Genomic DNA, 16,829 nt, shown 5'->3' on the forward strand with positions numbered 1-16,829 from the left:
GAGGAGGAGGAGGAGGAGGAGGAGGAGGAGGAGGAGGAGAAAGATGAGACCAAAAATAGATGAGAATTCAGAATCAAGGCGGTTAGAATAGGAAGGGAGCTCAGAGACTTTCTTGTAGAGGCTTCCTTTAAAGTGTTCTATATTTTATTTTACATTTCAATTTTAAATAATACACTCTTTCAGCATAACTGATTTATTTTGTAACCAATATATTTTATTGTCTGCATTTTAAAATCTTTTAAGAAAGTGTTCATAGGCTTCTTCACCAGATTTCCCAAGGGCAAATTATTTCTTATATCTGAATTTTCTCAGCAATAAAATAGGGATTAGCAAAATCCCTTAATATATAGCAAAAGGGGGCAGCTGGGTGGCTCAGTGGATAGAATGCCAGGCCTAAAGATGGGAGGTCCTGGGTTCAAATCTGGCCTCAGACACTTCCCAGCTGTGTGACCCTGGGCAAGTCACTTAACCCCCATTGCCTACCCTTACCACTCTTCTGCCTTGGAGCCAATACTTTTATGGGGAGACACTTATGGGTAAATTAAATATTACTGGGTTTAGAGAAAGAGGAGAAGGAGGACTGACTGGGCAGGTATAACAGACTGGACCAACAAACTGGGAAAACACAAACCCCACCAAAGAACAAGGAATGGGAGATTATGGATTGGCAGTTGATACCAACTGCCACCACAGATCCACCTAAGCCTGGGAGTCTGTGAAACTAACAATTTATTTATTTTTTATATTTATATTTATAAAGACAGGTTTAATAAAGACTATAAGGTTAAAGATGATGGGAGAGGTCACATTTAACCTAAAACACTAAGGATCAAATTCAGGGTTAAAAGTTGAAGATCTGGGAAATCCCCACACTATACTAAGCAGGCAGCTGAGACACAAGGGACAAATGGGATCTCAAGGAGATGATCTGATGGTCTTGATCTGATGTAATCCAAGTATACTCCAAGAGCACACAGGAACCAACTGAATAACTCTTCAGAGGAAATCAGGGAGATTGACTTTGCTTGTCCACCAAGCAAGTCAGAAATCTCTCCTCCTTGATCCTGGCAGTTGTAAGGTCCCAGGTGTTGCTTTTAGATACCCTAAATCCACCGGTCTCTCAGGTCAGTGGCTTTCCCCAACTCCTTCAAAAACCCAACTGTCTTTTTTTTTTTTTTGTCATTTCAGTTTTTTTTTAATTTAAACATTTATTAATATTCATTTTTAACATAGTTACATGATTCATGCTCCTACTTTCCCCTTCACCCCCTGCACTCCCCCCACCCATGGCCATTGCACATTTCCACTAGTTTTGTCATGTGTCCTTGATCAAGACCTATTTCCAAATTGTTGGTAGTTGCATTGGTGCGGTAGTTTCGAGTCCACACCCTCAACCCAACTGTCTTTTGAGAGAGTCCACTGTGTTCCAGTTGGAATCTCAGCTCCTGCCTGTCTCTCTAAGGTTCCAAAATGCTTTAAACCTATTTCCCTCTTATAATACTCAGTACTGATTCTAAGACAGAAGGTAAGGGTTTAAAAAAAAAAAAAAAGAATGAAGGGCAATCAGGTAGTACACAGTTAGATCTCCAGGCCTAGAGATGGGAGTTTCTGGGTTCAAATCTGGCCTCAGACACTTCCTAGCTGTGTCACCCTGGGCAAGTCACTTGACCCCCATTGCCTAGCCCTTACTGCTCTTCTGCCTTGGAGCCAATATACAGTATTGATTCCAAGATGGAAGGTGAGGGTTTTTTTTTTTAAGTTGCTATGAAAAAAGCATTTTGTGACCTTTTAACAAAAATTAAAAGATGAGGAATCCCTGATGTAGTCCAACTCCTTCATTTCACTGAGGATTCGAAGTCATAGATCACGCAGCAAGACCAGGGCTATCACCTACGTCTCCTACGGGAATCCATTTCTCCAATTATCTTCCCGGGCACAGAGCAGGGACCAGAAAGGGATGAAGGGTCCATGAGACAGCCTTAGCCATGCTGCCAAGGGCCCAGCCATCAGGACGAGGAGGGAGGATCAAACCCAGACCAAGAAATTTCATCTGTATTGAGAATAGGATAAGGGAAGGTGGATGGGCTTTTGGGTGCCCTCCTGCCCAGGCTCCGTCCCCAGCTCTACTTCCTCTGCGTCTGGGTCTCCACGGGCCCATGGAAGTGATGGGGGGAGGAGGCAGGTTCCCTGCAGCTCTGCACCTCACTGGCTGGCTTCCTCTTCCAATCTTGCCTGCAGAGCCCTCTTGAGCAGATAAGGAGAAGCAATCAATAATCACTATCTGCTTAAACTATCTATGATGCCATTTGATCGCCCCAAATTTCCAAGCGGAATGGTAGCTTTTTAATTAGAAAGTCAGAGATTGTTCGCAGCTAGTCTCTCATTTGTTTCCAGGGAAAGGCTTGTAGTCGTGAGCCACAGGATGGGGGAAGGGGTAGAGGATGGGGGCAGAGCCCAGAATCTCACCACTGCAGCCCGGGTATGTGTGACCATGCACGGATACTCGTGTGAGGCAGGGTAGGATCTGGTGACTTTGACCCGGGTTATCCTTATCCAATCGAACTGAAAACAGCTTCATCCTAAGCCAAGTGAGTCCATTTCTCAGGCTGCTCCTCAGTCAAGAAAAAGGATGTATGGTATAGTGCTTCTCATACAGGTGGAACTTAATAAATCCTTTTTTCTTTCATTCAATAGTGCATGTAGCCCTGGCCTTGGAGTCAGGAGACCTTTGCCAGCACTCTGTGAGATCAGCAAGTGGTTTCCTCCTCTTAGCCTTTAGTTTTCTCTTCTGAAAAACTAGGTTATGCAAGATGATCTCTAAGATCACTCCAGCACTGAGATTTGTCTCAGTTTCCTCATCTGTAAAATGGGGATAATAATAGCATCTAGCTCCCAGAGTTGTTGTGAGGATCAAATAAGATAATAATTGTAAAGCTTTTAGTACAGTGTAAATGCTACATAAGTGTAAACTATTATTGTTATTATTATTATTAATAATGATGATGATTCCTATAGAATTTACGTTCCACAGTCCCTCCAACACTGATGTTCTAGAGGCTCTCAGATCTGGAGCCAGGAATGACTTCAAAGATTACCTATTCCAAAGGCCTCTTTTTATAGATGAGAGAATCGAGGCTCAAGGGTAGTAAAAAGTAGTCTTCTCTGGGCAGCTGGGTAGCTCAGTGGATTGAGAGTCAGACCTAGAGACGGGAGGTCCTAGGTTCAAATCTGGCCTCAGACACTTCCCAGCTGTGTGACCCTGGGCAAGTCACTTGACCCCCCATTGCCCACCCTTACCACTCTTCCACCAAGGAGCCAATACACAGAAGTTAAGGGTTTAAAAAAAAGAAGTAGTCTTCTCTAGGTCAAAAAGATAAGAAGCATCGGAGTCTGATTTTGAACCCAAACTCTGGTCCTTGGACCAGAAACTGCGCCACATTGATCTAAGTTCCCATTGAGCAGCCATGGTCCATTCCACTTTAAAAAAAAAAAAAGATTAAGCACAGGCTCTATCTATATCTCCCTATATGATGGACATCCATCAAGGACATGAGCCATGGAATAGCAGCTTTCTGAGGCAAACAACCTAAGGCTAAAGGCTAAAAGCCACCTGGAAAGGAATGAGAAAAATGAAAGCTGATGGATGTGACAGAAGGAACTGGGCATCTCTTTTGGAGTTTTCATCCTTAATGACACTAACTACAACATATCGATCACCCAGACCTACAGCTCCTGCCAAGGGTTTTCAGTGCTGGGTCTGCAGATTTCTGTCCAACTGAGTCCCAGATAGACCCGTCTTCTAAAGATGGAGATGGAAATTGCTTCCCTCCCATGTGCTTCGCATTCTTTACACCAGGACTAACTGAGACTTTCGTGTCATGGATTCAACTGCTCTGACCCTGCTTGTCTCCTCCAACTCTAAACCCATCATTAATTGTAAACCCATGGAAGAGATGAGGGAGCCAAGCAAGAGCGGGTAGACATAGGTTAAAGAGGGACACCACATGGATAGAGTGCTGGGCTTGTGAAGTCAGGGACACCTGAGTTCAAACCCTGCCTCAGAAACTCACTAGCTGTGTGACTCTAGGCAAATCATTTTACTTCCTTTAGCCTCAGTTTCCTCATCTGTAAAATGGAGATAATAATAGAACCTACTTCCCAGAGTTGTTGTGAGGATCAAATGAGAGAATATTCACAAATCCCTTTGCAAACCTTAAAGAATTATATGAATACCAGCTATTTTATTACTGAGTATGCCCTGGAACCCCGCCTCATGATCCTTCCAACCTCTTCCTATAACCTCTGGAGTGAATATTTTTAATGTTTAAGTGCCTTCCCATCATTTTCCCCTATCCTGACTCCCACCCAGCTCAGGTACAATGCCCTAACCTGTAGGTAGAGCATAGGTTATTTCCTAGGAAAACTTCCTGACCCTCTAGGAGATTCATAAGAAAGCCTTGGCTGAGGCAGAATTTTACTTTATTATTCAGCTCAGTTTCCCCTTTCTGTCCATTCTGAATCTCCTGAATCTCTGACATCCTAATTGTTCTATCTTCTGTTAACTAAGTAACCCAAACTACTTTAGGGGAGGCTTATTCCGTCATAGATTTCAAGTTGGAAGAGATCTGAGAGATTTGTGAGTTGTGTCATTTTACCAAAAAGAAACAAATTTTAAGACTGAGAGAGATTTCAATGACTTCCCCAGTGTCACAGATCTAGTAATAAGTATCTGAGGCAGAATCTGAACCCGGGTCTTCCTAACACCAAGTCCAGCATGATACCTGCTATATTATGCTGCCTCTCTTTCAACTAATAAAGAAAGTATATGGATCGGAAGTCCTGAGTTAGAATTCTGCCACTTGGACTGACCAACCAAGTAACTTGAGTTTTTCTACCTCCCTGAGTCTTACTTATTCTATGCGTGGAATGAGAATAATAATATTTGAATTGCTCATCTCACAGAATTATTATAAAGGAAATTATTTATAAACTTTGAAATGCTTTTTTTTGTTCTTCAGTCATTTCAGTTATGTCAGACTCTTTCTGTGACCCCACTTGGGTCTTCTTGGTGTGGTTTGCCATTTCCTTCTCCACTTCATTTGATAGATGAGGAAACCGAGGCAAACCAGGGTTAAGTGACTTGCCAGAGTCACCCAGCTAGTAAGTATCTGAGACCAGATTTGAACTCAGGAAGATAAGTCTTCCTGACTCCAGGCCTGGTACTCTATGCACTGTGCCACTTAGCCACCCAGGTAGAGAAATATAAACTTTAATAGTCCAAATTGTTTCAAAAGATTTATGATTTCACTGGGGGTGAGTATTTCCTTCGTTGATACAGATAGTAACCATTCCACAATTAAATGGACTACTAAAAAATGGATCCTAGTGGCCAACCCTTTGGTGAGGAGCCTCTCCCCAGTGAGTTAGAATGGTTCTGGGGCTACAAGCTCATAGGCCTTTCCCAAACCTAGCCTCGAAGGATGTGAGAAAGCTAGTGGTCTGCGGGCATGGCTGTTAGGAATTCTAGGTCGCCTCCACATCAGAGTGAGGCATCAAAAGAGAATTCTAGTGGAAAAAACTTGTGTTGTAATTATTCTCAACATTATGACTTGACTCTTTGGCTCTCCTGGCATTTGAAAGGATAAGGAACCATATAGTGAAAGAGCACTGGATTTTAAGGACTTGGGTTAGAATCTCAGTATTGCCACTGAAACCTTGGAAAAATACCTTTACCTTCTGGGCCTCAGTTCCTTCATCTGTAAAATGAGGACTCAATGACCCCTAAAGACCCTTTGAGCTCGAGATCTCTGAGCTTATCAGACATTTCCCCTTTCTGCATTTCAATTTCATTCTCTAGAAAATAAATGAATTGGGTACCTCCTGCTGTCCCCATCCCCTGCCTTCTTTTGTGTGTTGTCTCTCTGGCCATTAAGTTGTAAGCTCCTTGACATAAAGGACTGCCTTTATTCATTTTATCTCCAGTGCTTAACATTATACCTGGCACATCGTAGGCACTTAATAAATGTGGATTGAATTAGATTGGATTGGATTGGATTGGACTGCATGACCTGGAAAGTCCCTCTTGACTCCAAGTTCTATGAGTCTGAATCTGCCTACCCCTCCCTGGGACCCTGTCACGAAGGAGACCAAAGGAATGGCAGACCGCATTTTGTTGAATTTTCACATTCTTTAGCACGGTCTTTTCTTGTAGAGATCCTTTAATAAACATAAGATGCTAAAGTCAGACACTGAAATGGAACCACTTAAAGAGTGATTTGATTATTATAACATCAGGATTTCATTATTTCAAATGTCTAGGACTGTTATAGATTTGAGGTGTTCCATTTCTAAACTTCAATATGTAGCATACTTTTTTTCTCTTTTAACCATTATTCTGTTTGAAAAATTTTTTCCATACAAAAAATATAACTTGATTAAATTTAAACTGTCTTCCTTCCTTTCTTCCTCTTCCTCTCTCTCTTTCTTTTCTCTCTTTCTCTCCCCCTCCCTGTCTCTCTCTGCCTCTCCCGTTTTCTCTCTGTTTCCCTCTCTCTATCTCTCTGTCTCTCTCTGTCTCTCACTCTCCCTGTCTCTCTGTCTCCCCTCTTTTCTCTCTGTTTCCCTCTCTCTCTTCTCTGTCTCTCTCTCTTTCTGTGTCTCTCTCCTCTTTTCTCTGTCCTTCTGCTCTTTTCTCTCTGTCTCTGTCTCACTCCCCCCTCTCTGTCTCTGTCACTCTCCTCTCTCTTTCTCTTTCTCTTTCTCTGCTTCTCTCCCACCCCACTCTCTCTCCCTGTTCCCCCTCTTTTCAAAGAATAAGATTCGAACCCAGCGCCTCCCATCTCTAGGACTGGCTCTCCATCCTCTGAACCACCTACTCCCCCTTCCATCCCACAATTAGAATTTAAGCTCATTAAAAGCAGGGATCATTTCATTCTTTCTCCTTGTGCTCAATGACTAAGCACTTTACCTGGCCTACAGAATGTACTTGATAAATATTCCCTGCTTGATTGTTTTCATGCATGTGCAAACTCACCTGAGTGGCCCAGAGCTGGAGCAACATGGCCCTGGCCTGCATCTCCTCCCCAGCTCCCAGTTCCTGCAGGTACTGGTGGTAGCTGTCCAGCCAGGCACTTCTGTGGGCCCTCCCCAGCAGGCTCTGGGGGGCGAGAAGCTTCCACAGATGGCCTTTGATGCGGGTCGCTTCTTTCTTCTCCTCTGCAAGGAACACATCACCGAGTCAGCCTTGACCAGCTTTGATGGGCTCACAAGAGGAGGGAGACCCTGCTCGGGCTTTTGCACCACTTTCCTGGTGAAGACAGGTTCCCTAGGCTAGGAACCTTCCTTCGTGGCCCCTGGCTCTGGGGTCTGGCCAAGCTACTCCAGGCTCAGTGCTGCAGGAGATGCAGGAGGCTCACCCCACCGTTCAAGGACAGAAAGGACTATTTCAGTGGCCTCTCATTGGGCTCCCAGCCACTGGGGTCTCCCCTCTCCAATCCATCCTTTCACTTACCACGTTCAGAGTCCTAGAGCACAGATACTGGACTCTGTGGCTCCCCTGCTCAAGAGATTTGAATGCCTCCCTACTGTTTGGGGATTAAACAGAAACTCCTTTGATATTTAAAGCCCTTCATGATTTGGATTCGTCTATTTCTTTTTTTTTTTTTTTTTAATCCTTGCTTTCCATCTTAGAAATAAGACTGTATATTGGTTCCGGGCAGAAGAGCGGTAAGGGCTAGGCAATGGGGGTTAGGTGACTTGTCCAGGGTCACCTAGCTAGGAAGTGTCTGAGACCAGATTTGAAGCCAGGACCTCCAATCTCTGGTCCTGGCTCTCCATCCACAGAGCCACCCAGCTGCCCCCAGATTCACCTATCTTTGCAGATTTCTCATTCCTCTCTCTCTCACACACTTAGCATTCCAGACAAACTCCCTACTTGCTGTTTCCCAGACACAACATCCCATCTCTTGCCACCTGACCAGCAGAGGCTTAACTTTTCAGGCAAGCAGCCTGTCTGACTACAACATCCAAGAAGAATCCACCCTCCATCTGGCCTTACTGAAGTGGTTGTTAATTGTTGGCTTTATTATGAAAGCATAAATTGCCCATGATAGCATCATTTCCCAGTTGTAGCTCTTTAAACTCATTACTAATTAAGATGAAATATTAATTATTATTAATATTAAAACTTAATACTAAAATTTTAGATGGCCGTGTTCAATAACAGCTGAGATAAATACTAATAAAGCATTTGTTGCTCATTGGGAAAAAAAGGGAACCAAGAGACTTGCTTTCAAGTCTTCACTCTACCACTAATTAGCTGTGTGATCTCAGGCAAGTTGTTTACTTATCTTAACCTCATTTTCCTTATTTTTCAAAGAAGAAGGTTGGATGAGGTGGTCTCAATCATCCAGGGGTAGACTGATAAATGTTTAACAACTGGCTCTCCAAAAAAACAAAAAAGGCACACACACAATATTTTTTAAAAATTTAATCTGAATTATTTTTAAAACATTTATTTTTTGTTGTTGCTTTTTTGAATTCCAAGTTATTTCCCTCCATCTTTCATAATCTCACATTTAAAAAGGCCAACATTAGATACAAATATATATATGTGGAACCATATAATATATACTTCCACATAGCAGTTCTTTCTCTGGAGGTGGATCACATTTTCTTTCATAAGTCCATCATAGGTTGACATGAATGATAAACTCAGAATAACTTAATCATTCATATTCTTTGAACAATATTGCTCTTATAGTACACAATATTTTCTTGGTTCTGCTTATTTCGCTCTCATTATTTCATACAACTCTCTCCAGGTTTTTCTGAAACCAATCTACTCATCATTTCTTACAGCACACTAGTATACCATCACAATCAAAAACCACAGTTTATTCAGCCATTCCCCAATTGATGGGCATTCCCTCAATTTTCAATTCTTTGCCACCACAAAGGAAACTACTATAAATATTTTAGAACATTATGCAAATGCTTTTCCTTTGCCCCCTCTCTCATCAGCTTGGGAAACAGACTTAGTAATGGTAATACTGGGTCAAAGAGTATACAGTTTTATTACTTTGGGGGAAAGTTCCAGATTGCTTTCCAAAATGGTTGGATCAATTCATACTTCCACCAAAAATATATTAGTGTCTTAATTTTTCCACAACCCCTCTAGCATTTGTCATTTTCCCCCTTCTATCATTTTAGCTGGTTGGATAGGTAGAAGATGGTACCAAAACTTTTAATCTGAATTTCTCTTATCAACCATGATTTGGAACACTTTTCATATGACTGTATATAACTTTGATTTATTCTTCCAAAAACTGCTAATTCATATCCTTTGACATTTTATCAATTGGAGAATGGTTCACATTCTTATAAATTTGACTTGGTTCTCTATATATTTGAAGTATGAGAAACTGGCTTTATCTGAGAAACTGGCTGTAAAGGCTATTTCCCCCTATTTTCTACATTCCTTCTAATCTTGGCCACATTGGTTTTATTTCTATAAAACCTTTTTAATTTAATGTAATCAAAACTATGCATTTTATGACCACAATGCCTTCTCTCTTGTTTACTCATAAATTCTTCTATTATATTGCTCCTTTATCCCTCCCTACCCAATTTTATTTTTTAGGATCATCCGACCATAATCAACTCAAACCCAAGCCCTATATCTGTGGATACTCTTTCTAATTACTCTAATAATGATAACATTCTTAAGATTTACAGATAGTACTTTCCCATGTAAGACAGTAAATAGTTTAACTATATAAAATCCCTTATGATTCATCTTTCGTACTTATCTTTTTATATCTCTCCTGATTCTTATATTTGAAAAGTCTAATTTTTTGTTCAGTTCTAGTCATTCCTTCAAAAAAGTCTGAAAGTATTTTAATTCATTAAGTCTCTATTTCTTTACTTGTAGAATAACACTCAGCTTTGATGGGTAGGTTATTCTTGGTTGTAAACTCAGTCTTTGCTCTTTGTAATATATTCCACACTCTTCAGTCTTTTAATGCAGAAGCTACTAAATCTTGTTGTTATCCTGACTCCATGGTATCTGAATCGCTTCTTTCTTGTACTATTTTGTCCTTGATCTGGGAACTTTGAAACTTAGCTGTCATGTTCTTCTAAGTTTTCATTTGGGGAATCTTTCAGAGGGTGATTAATGGATTTTTCAATTCCCATTTTATCTTCTAAAACTTCAGGGTGATTTTCCTTCATTTTTTGTAATATAATGTTTAGACTCTTGTTTTGATTGTGTTTTTCAGGTAGTCCAACAATTCTTATATTATCTCTCCTCAGTCTATTTTTCTAATTCAGTTGTTTTTTCCAATGAGATATTTCATATTCTCTTCTATTTTTTCATTCCTTTGATTTTGTTTTAGTATTTCTTGACGTCATATGAAGTCATTAGTGTTCTCTTGCCCGATTCAAAATTTTAAGTAGTTATTTTCTTCAGCAAATTTTTGGATATCTTTTTCCAGTTGGTTGACTTTCTTTTCATAATTTTCATGTGTTATTCATTTGTTTTCCTATTTTTCTCTTCCTTTATTGATTTTTAAAATTCTTTTAAACCTCTTCCAAGAATTCTTTTTGGGCTTGTCACCATTTATATTTTTCTGTGAACCTTCACAGGTAGCTATTTTGACTTCATTGTCTTCTTCTGAGTTTGAACCTTGATCTTTTTATCACCATACTCAACATCTATGATCAGGTTCTTTTTTTGTTGTTTCCTTTTTTTAAGCGGCATATTTCTTGGTTGTGAACTTTATGTTAGCATGGAGCTCTCTGCTCCTGAGTTGTGGGGGATATTGGCTCAGGCTTCAGGTTTTTTTGTGTTGTTTTCAGGGCTCTATGGGGGGGTGGTCTTTGGCTTTTTGGTTCTTCCAATGTCCTCTGATCCAAATCCAGGTGAGGTCTCTCCTCTTTGTCCTGTCAGGTTGGTTTATGAATGACCTTGAGTTCTCCTCTCTACCCCTAAGCCATGACCAGGGCTCTGAACCACTGCTTCCACAAATGCCCTCATTCTCTAAGGTCTGGGAAATGCATTATTGGACTCCATTCTCCCACAGCCACAAGCATCAATTCTTCTCTTGACCCTGGAACTGAAAACAGGAACTGGGCTCTCTTTGAGTAACCACAATCAGTCTTCTCCCTCTTGGAACTAAAAGCAGGGTTCCTGCCCCAGTGAAAGCACACTCATCGGCATGTGCTTGCTCTTCCTCACCTCAGGCACAACTTGGGACCCAGGGTCGCCTCCTCCAGTGCCAGCAGAGGGCCTCTTGCATCCCCTGCCCAACGCCAGACTCCCCCTACCATCTGAGAGGCAAAGCTTGTCCTCAAGGCTTGCTGTTTGTTGACCTGGAGGTCTCTGCACTTGCTCCTGGTCAGAGCCCCATCTGGTCAGGTCTTTCCTAACAAGCTCCTCAATTGCCTTAGACTGGATGATGACTTTAATCCAACCTTTTATTATTTCTGCCACTCTAAAATTAAATTGGAGGCATTGTTTCCAGTTATTTGGAGGGGAATTTGGGAGAGCCAAGCAATTTCCTAGCTTCTACTGCCATCTTCCCACCATGTGAAGTCCTTTAATCTGCATTTTAAATATTTTTCTCCTCGATTTCTTACTCTAGCCAAACGACAAACAATAAATCGCAGGCCCAGAAATGGGAAGTCCTCAATTCAAATCTGGCCTCAGATACTTCTTAGCTGGGTGACCCTGAGCAAGTTACTTAACCCCAATGCCCTAGCCTTTAGAACCAATATTTAGTATCAATCCTAAGGCAGAAGGTAAGAGTTTAAAACACAATAAACCAAACTCTAGTTTTCAGCTTTTGTCCATTTCTGAGGTATAGATGCTCACATGGAAAATTTAACAATCATCTCTTGGGAGTTGGTACTAGAAAGCTCTAGCACACCCCTGCAACCATCTCTTTCCTGCTCAATAGCCAAAAAAAAAAAACCTTTCTCAACACTGCCACCTGCTGACCACGGTTGGAATCCCCTCTTTCTGCTATATGGAGACCAGATTCTATTCAATTCCACAAACTTTAAGTATCTGTTATGAATAAGGTGACATGATAAGTACTTAGGAAAGAAGGACAAAACTGAAATAATACCTTCTCTCAAGGAGTTCATATCCAACAGCGAGGCAAAAGGGGGTAATAGAACACATTCATAAATATGGTTTTAAAAAAACTCTTCCCTTCTGCTTTAAAATTGGTACTAATTATTGGTTCCAAGGCAGAAGAGCTTAAGAGCTAAGCAGGGGTTAAGTGACTTGGCAGAGATGCTGCACTAGTTTGCCATTTCCTTCTCCAGCTCATTTGTTCAGGTGAGGAACTAAGGCAAACAGGGTTAAGTGACTTGCCCAGGGTCACACAGCTAGGAAGTATCTTAAGGCCAGATTTGAACTCTGGTCCTAAAAGGGAAGATCAGTGGAATAGCCTTGGGACAAATGACCTCAGCAAGACAGTCTATGATAAACCCAAAGATCCCAGCTTTAGGGACAAAAATCCACTATTTGACCAAAACAGCTGGGAAAATTGGAAAACAATATGGGAGAGATTAGGTTTAGAGCAATATCTCATACCCTACACCAAGATAAAATCAGAATAAATGAATGACTTGAATATAAAGAAGGAAACCATAAATAAATTAGGTGAACATAGAATAGTATACCTGTCAGGTCTTAGGGAAGGGAAAGATATCAAGACCAAGCAAGAGTTAAAAAAAAAAAAATTACAAAATGTGAACTCTTGTCCTTCCAACTCCAGGCTTGGCTCTCTAACCCCTGAGACAACTAGCTGTCTGTCCCACATTCATAAATAATTCAATTCAATTCAACACATACTAATTTAACACCAACTGTGTGCCAGGCACTGGAAACACAGGGATCCAAAAATGGGATCATCCCTACCCTCACGGAGCTTATGTTCTACTGGGAGAAAACAAAAGGTTTCTTATATGCTCCATAAGCATATAAAAATATATATACACGTATGTCATATATATACATATGTATAAAATATATGTACACATGAATACAAAATAATTGGGGGAGGGAAGAGTGGAAAGCAGTACCATTTGAGTAGATTTGAGAAGGCTTCCTGTAGGAGGTGGTACCCAAGTTGTTCTCTGAAGGAAGTTAGGGAATCTTCAAGGCTGAAGTAAGGAGGTGGGGGCATGCCAGTCACGAAGGAAAGCCCACAGAAAGGTGCAAAGGTAGGAGCTGGGATGTCATGTATTGAGTAGAGGAAGCAAACTAGTTTGGTTAGAATGGAAATAAATTTTAGGAGGAGAAAAAGCATTAAAACCTGGGGAGAACAGGAAAACTCCTATAAGATATCGCATCTGAAGTGAGCCATGAAAAAAGACAGATTGTAATGAGATTCTAAATGGTGAAAACAGAGAGGGAGGCATGAAAGATGGTCTATGCATGATGCATAGAGGATAATAATAGTAATAATAATAATAACTAGGATTTTTAGGTTTGTAAATCATTTTACGAATACCTCCTTTGATCCTTACAACAACCCTGGGAGGTAGGTGCTGTTATTAACCCTATTTTACAGATGAGGAACCTGAGACTAAGAACCCCAAAGTCAATACAACTAGTATATATGTGACATTATAGTTGAATTCAGATCTTTCTGACTCTAAGTCCAATCTTTTTTGCATAGTACCATATAGCTGCCTATACGATGGAGATGGAATACCAACTTAGAGAACAGCATGAGGGTTAGTTTGGCTATAATATAGGGAACATGGAGGAAATCAGCAGAAAATAAACCTGGCAAGTGGACAGAAGACAGATCATTTTGTTGTTCAGTTTCTGACAATTCATGACTCCATTTTGGGGTTTTCTTAGCAGAAATATTGGAGTGGTTTGCCATTTCCTTCTCTAGCTCATTTTTACAGATGATGAACTGAGGCAAACAGGTTAAATGACTTGCCCAGGATCACATAGCCAGCAAATGTCTGAGGCTAGATTTGAACTGAAGATGAGTCTTCCTGATTTCAAGCCCAGTGCTGTACCACCTAGTCACCTTGAGACAGATCACAAAGACTTTAAATGCCAGGCTGAGAAGTCTGTCTCTAAGCAAAGGGAAACACTGAAGTGTTTGAGCAGGGAAATGATATGATGAGACCTATGTCTTAGGAATTTTAATTCAGAAGCTTCATGGGAGTGGACTAGAGGAAGCTGGAATGCCAATTTAGTTCAGGCAGAAAATGATAAAGAATCTGAATCATAGTCATGTCTTTGTGAGTAGAAAGAAAGGAACAGATGCAGATGTTGTGGAAGAAGAATGGACAAGTCCTGGTAAATACTTAGAAATGAGGGAGAGCAAAGGGAGAAGGAAAAAGGAAAAGGGGCTCCTGGTGGACAGGAAGAATGAGGGTACAGAAATGGAAAGTTTGGAAGAAGGATGGGATTTAGGGGAAATATGACATGCTGAGTTTTAAATGAGCACGGGACATCAAGTGGAGATGGTAAGGCTAAGACGTAGGAGACAGATTAGAGTGGCATACATAGATGTGAGAGCTATCTGCATAGAGATGATAATTAAACCCAAGGGGGCTCATAAAATCACCAAGAGAGTTTCTATGGAGAAGAAGAGCTTCCAGGACAAAGCTCTTGGGGAAACTATACTTCAGAGCTAAGATATGAAAGATAATTTTGGCAAAAGAGATAGAAGGAGTAATGTATGTTTAAGCCCTTATATTTGTTAGTATGGTAGGGGCCCGAGGAAGACTGTGATCCAGGTACTAAATTTCTTGAGACATGAAGGAAAATGATATACAGGCCAGTAAATTACTGATTAGGTGATAGATCCATTGAGTGAATCTCGAAGGAAGAGAGGCAGCTGAGTGATGGCAGGAGAGGAAGGGTCTGGAGGAGGCAGTGGAAAGCAAAGAACACGACTGAGAGGAGGAATACCCAGTAGAGGAGAGGGTTGCTAGTGAGGAAGGTCTTCAGAGAAGAAGGTTGGGAAAGAGAGAGTTCTGTTCCAAACTCACAGCTCATTGGTGCCGTGGATTCAGTGCCTAGACAGGTGCCTCTCGCTTCCATCTACATGGTCTCATGTCAGGTTTTCATGGAATGGAAGGAGGGCAAAAAAGGAGACCAACACAGCCACAGGGATAGATGGGGAGGAAGCCAAAGGGACTCTGGGGGGGGACAGGGGGGACCCTAACCTCAGGGGAAGGGGTAGCTGAAATCAGAATTCTAGACTCTGCCCAAGCTGTTCAGGGAAGAGATCCTGCCTTGAGCCAGGACTGCAGTTGGGTACAAAGGCAATTTTCTCCTCTGCTTCTCCATCTACTTAGAGTTTGCCTCTCTCTCCCACCTTAGGCACCACACAGTGCTCACCTGCTGACAGAGAACTACGGGCAAGTTTCATCAGAAGCTGGTCCAGCTGACGGAAACTCTGGAAAACCTCCGCAGAGTGGGTCCGATCTTGTGCCTGACTAGCTGGATCATCACCCTCTGTGCCATACAGCGTCAGGTAGCCGGCTCTGGTTGGCATAGCAACACAATAGTTAGTATGAACTAAACTTCACCCTCACTTTGGGGGTCGGCATTCAACTCTGCCTCCCCCCACACCCCACGCTTTAAAGTCTTTTGGCAAATCAGAAATCAAATATTTTATCATGTTCTAACATTCTTTGTTCTAAGGTCCCTCCCAATGGGCATTCCATGTCCAATGTTCTAAAGCCCCTTCTACCTCTAAAATTCTGTTTTCTGTGCTAGGGTCGCTTCTAGCTCTAACACCCGTTTATATTCTTTCTTCTAGGATCCCTTCCAAGTCTGACATTCTGTTTTCAACTGCAAGGTCCCTTCCAGCTCTAATATTCTATGTTCTCTGTTTTAAGGTCTATCACCAACTCTGGAATTCTGTACTCTAAGGTTCTCCCTAGCTCTAACATTTTATAGAAAATCACAGAATTTAGAATCGAAAGGGACCTTAGAGATCATCTCACCCAACCCTTTCATTTTATAGAAAACTAAAAGTGGAGGGGGAGAAAGTGATTTATTAAAGTCCCCTTCTAACTCCAAGATTCCATGACATGATAATACATCCCTCTCATGGATACGATGACTTCAGCTTTTAAAAAGTTTCTATATTTACTCTCTCATTTGATAAACACCCAAGCCCTATCTCCCATCCCTTTCCCAATTGCCCCTGCTGTCAGGTTGCCCTTACCTACCATAACAAGAATGGGGACATGCTAGACAGAGCCTCACCTTAGCATCACGTCATAGGAGAACTGGAACAGCCCCGTTTCCTTCCAGTCTGTGCCTATGTCCCCAGCATCCTTCAGAAGGATGTTGCAAAGGTTGTTAAACATGGCCTCAGTGAGGGCATGGAGGTTCTGGTGGAGCAGAGTCCTAGGGAAGAGGGGAAGGAAGGGAAAGCAAGGAGCTGAACTTGGCTCCAGGAGCCCACTGAAGACCATCCTAAGAATGATCATGGCCTACCTTATTCAGCTTTGCTAGCTTAAAAGCACTTTCATATCTATTTTCTCATTTACACCATATCTCATTTATGTATGCAAATAATATGATATATATTATAATAAATAAATATATAAAATCTCATACAGTAGCAGAATGAGGATTATTCTCCCCATTTTATAGAGGAGAAAACTGAAGTTCAAGAAAGCTAAGTAACTTGCTAATAGTCACACAGCTAGTACATGACAGAGTGGGATTTGAATCCAGGTCTCCTGACCCCAGCTTTTTTAGAGGTGGGAGAGTAATCAATCATTTAGTAACTATCTATTGTGCTTGGAACTGGGAATACAAGGACACACAA

General features: G+C 41.4%; 1 protein-coding gene across 1 annotated transcript in view; it reads right to left on the minus strand.

Moving 5' to 3' along the window:
- PTGIS (prostaglandin I2 synthase) overlaps positions 1-16,829 on the minus strand; it is a 49,130-nt gene that overhangs the window by 19,088 nt on the left and 13,213 nt on the right. Inside the window, exons 4-6 of the mRNA XM_044659625.1 lie at positions 16,259-16,402; positions 15,383-15,528; positions 7,034-7,215 (exon numbers count right to left, since the gene is read on the minus strand). Of these exons, the coding sequence (XP_044515560.1) occupies positions 7,034-7,215; positions 15,383-15,528; positions 16,259-16,402 (472 nt within the window). The remainder of the gene's footprint in view (positions 1-7,033; positions 7,216-15,382; positions 15,529-16,258; positions 16,403-16,829) is intronic.

Source organism: Gracilinanus agilis, chromosome 2 (genome assembly GCF_016433145.1).
Source record: "Gracilinanus agilis isolate LMUSP501 chromosome 2, AgileGrace, whole genome shotgun sequence".
Taxonomy (NCBI): Eukaryota; Metazoa; Chordata; class Mammalia; order Didelphimorphia; family Didelphidae; genus Gracilinanus; species Gracilinanus agilis.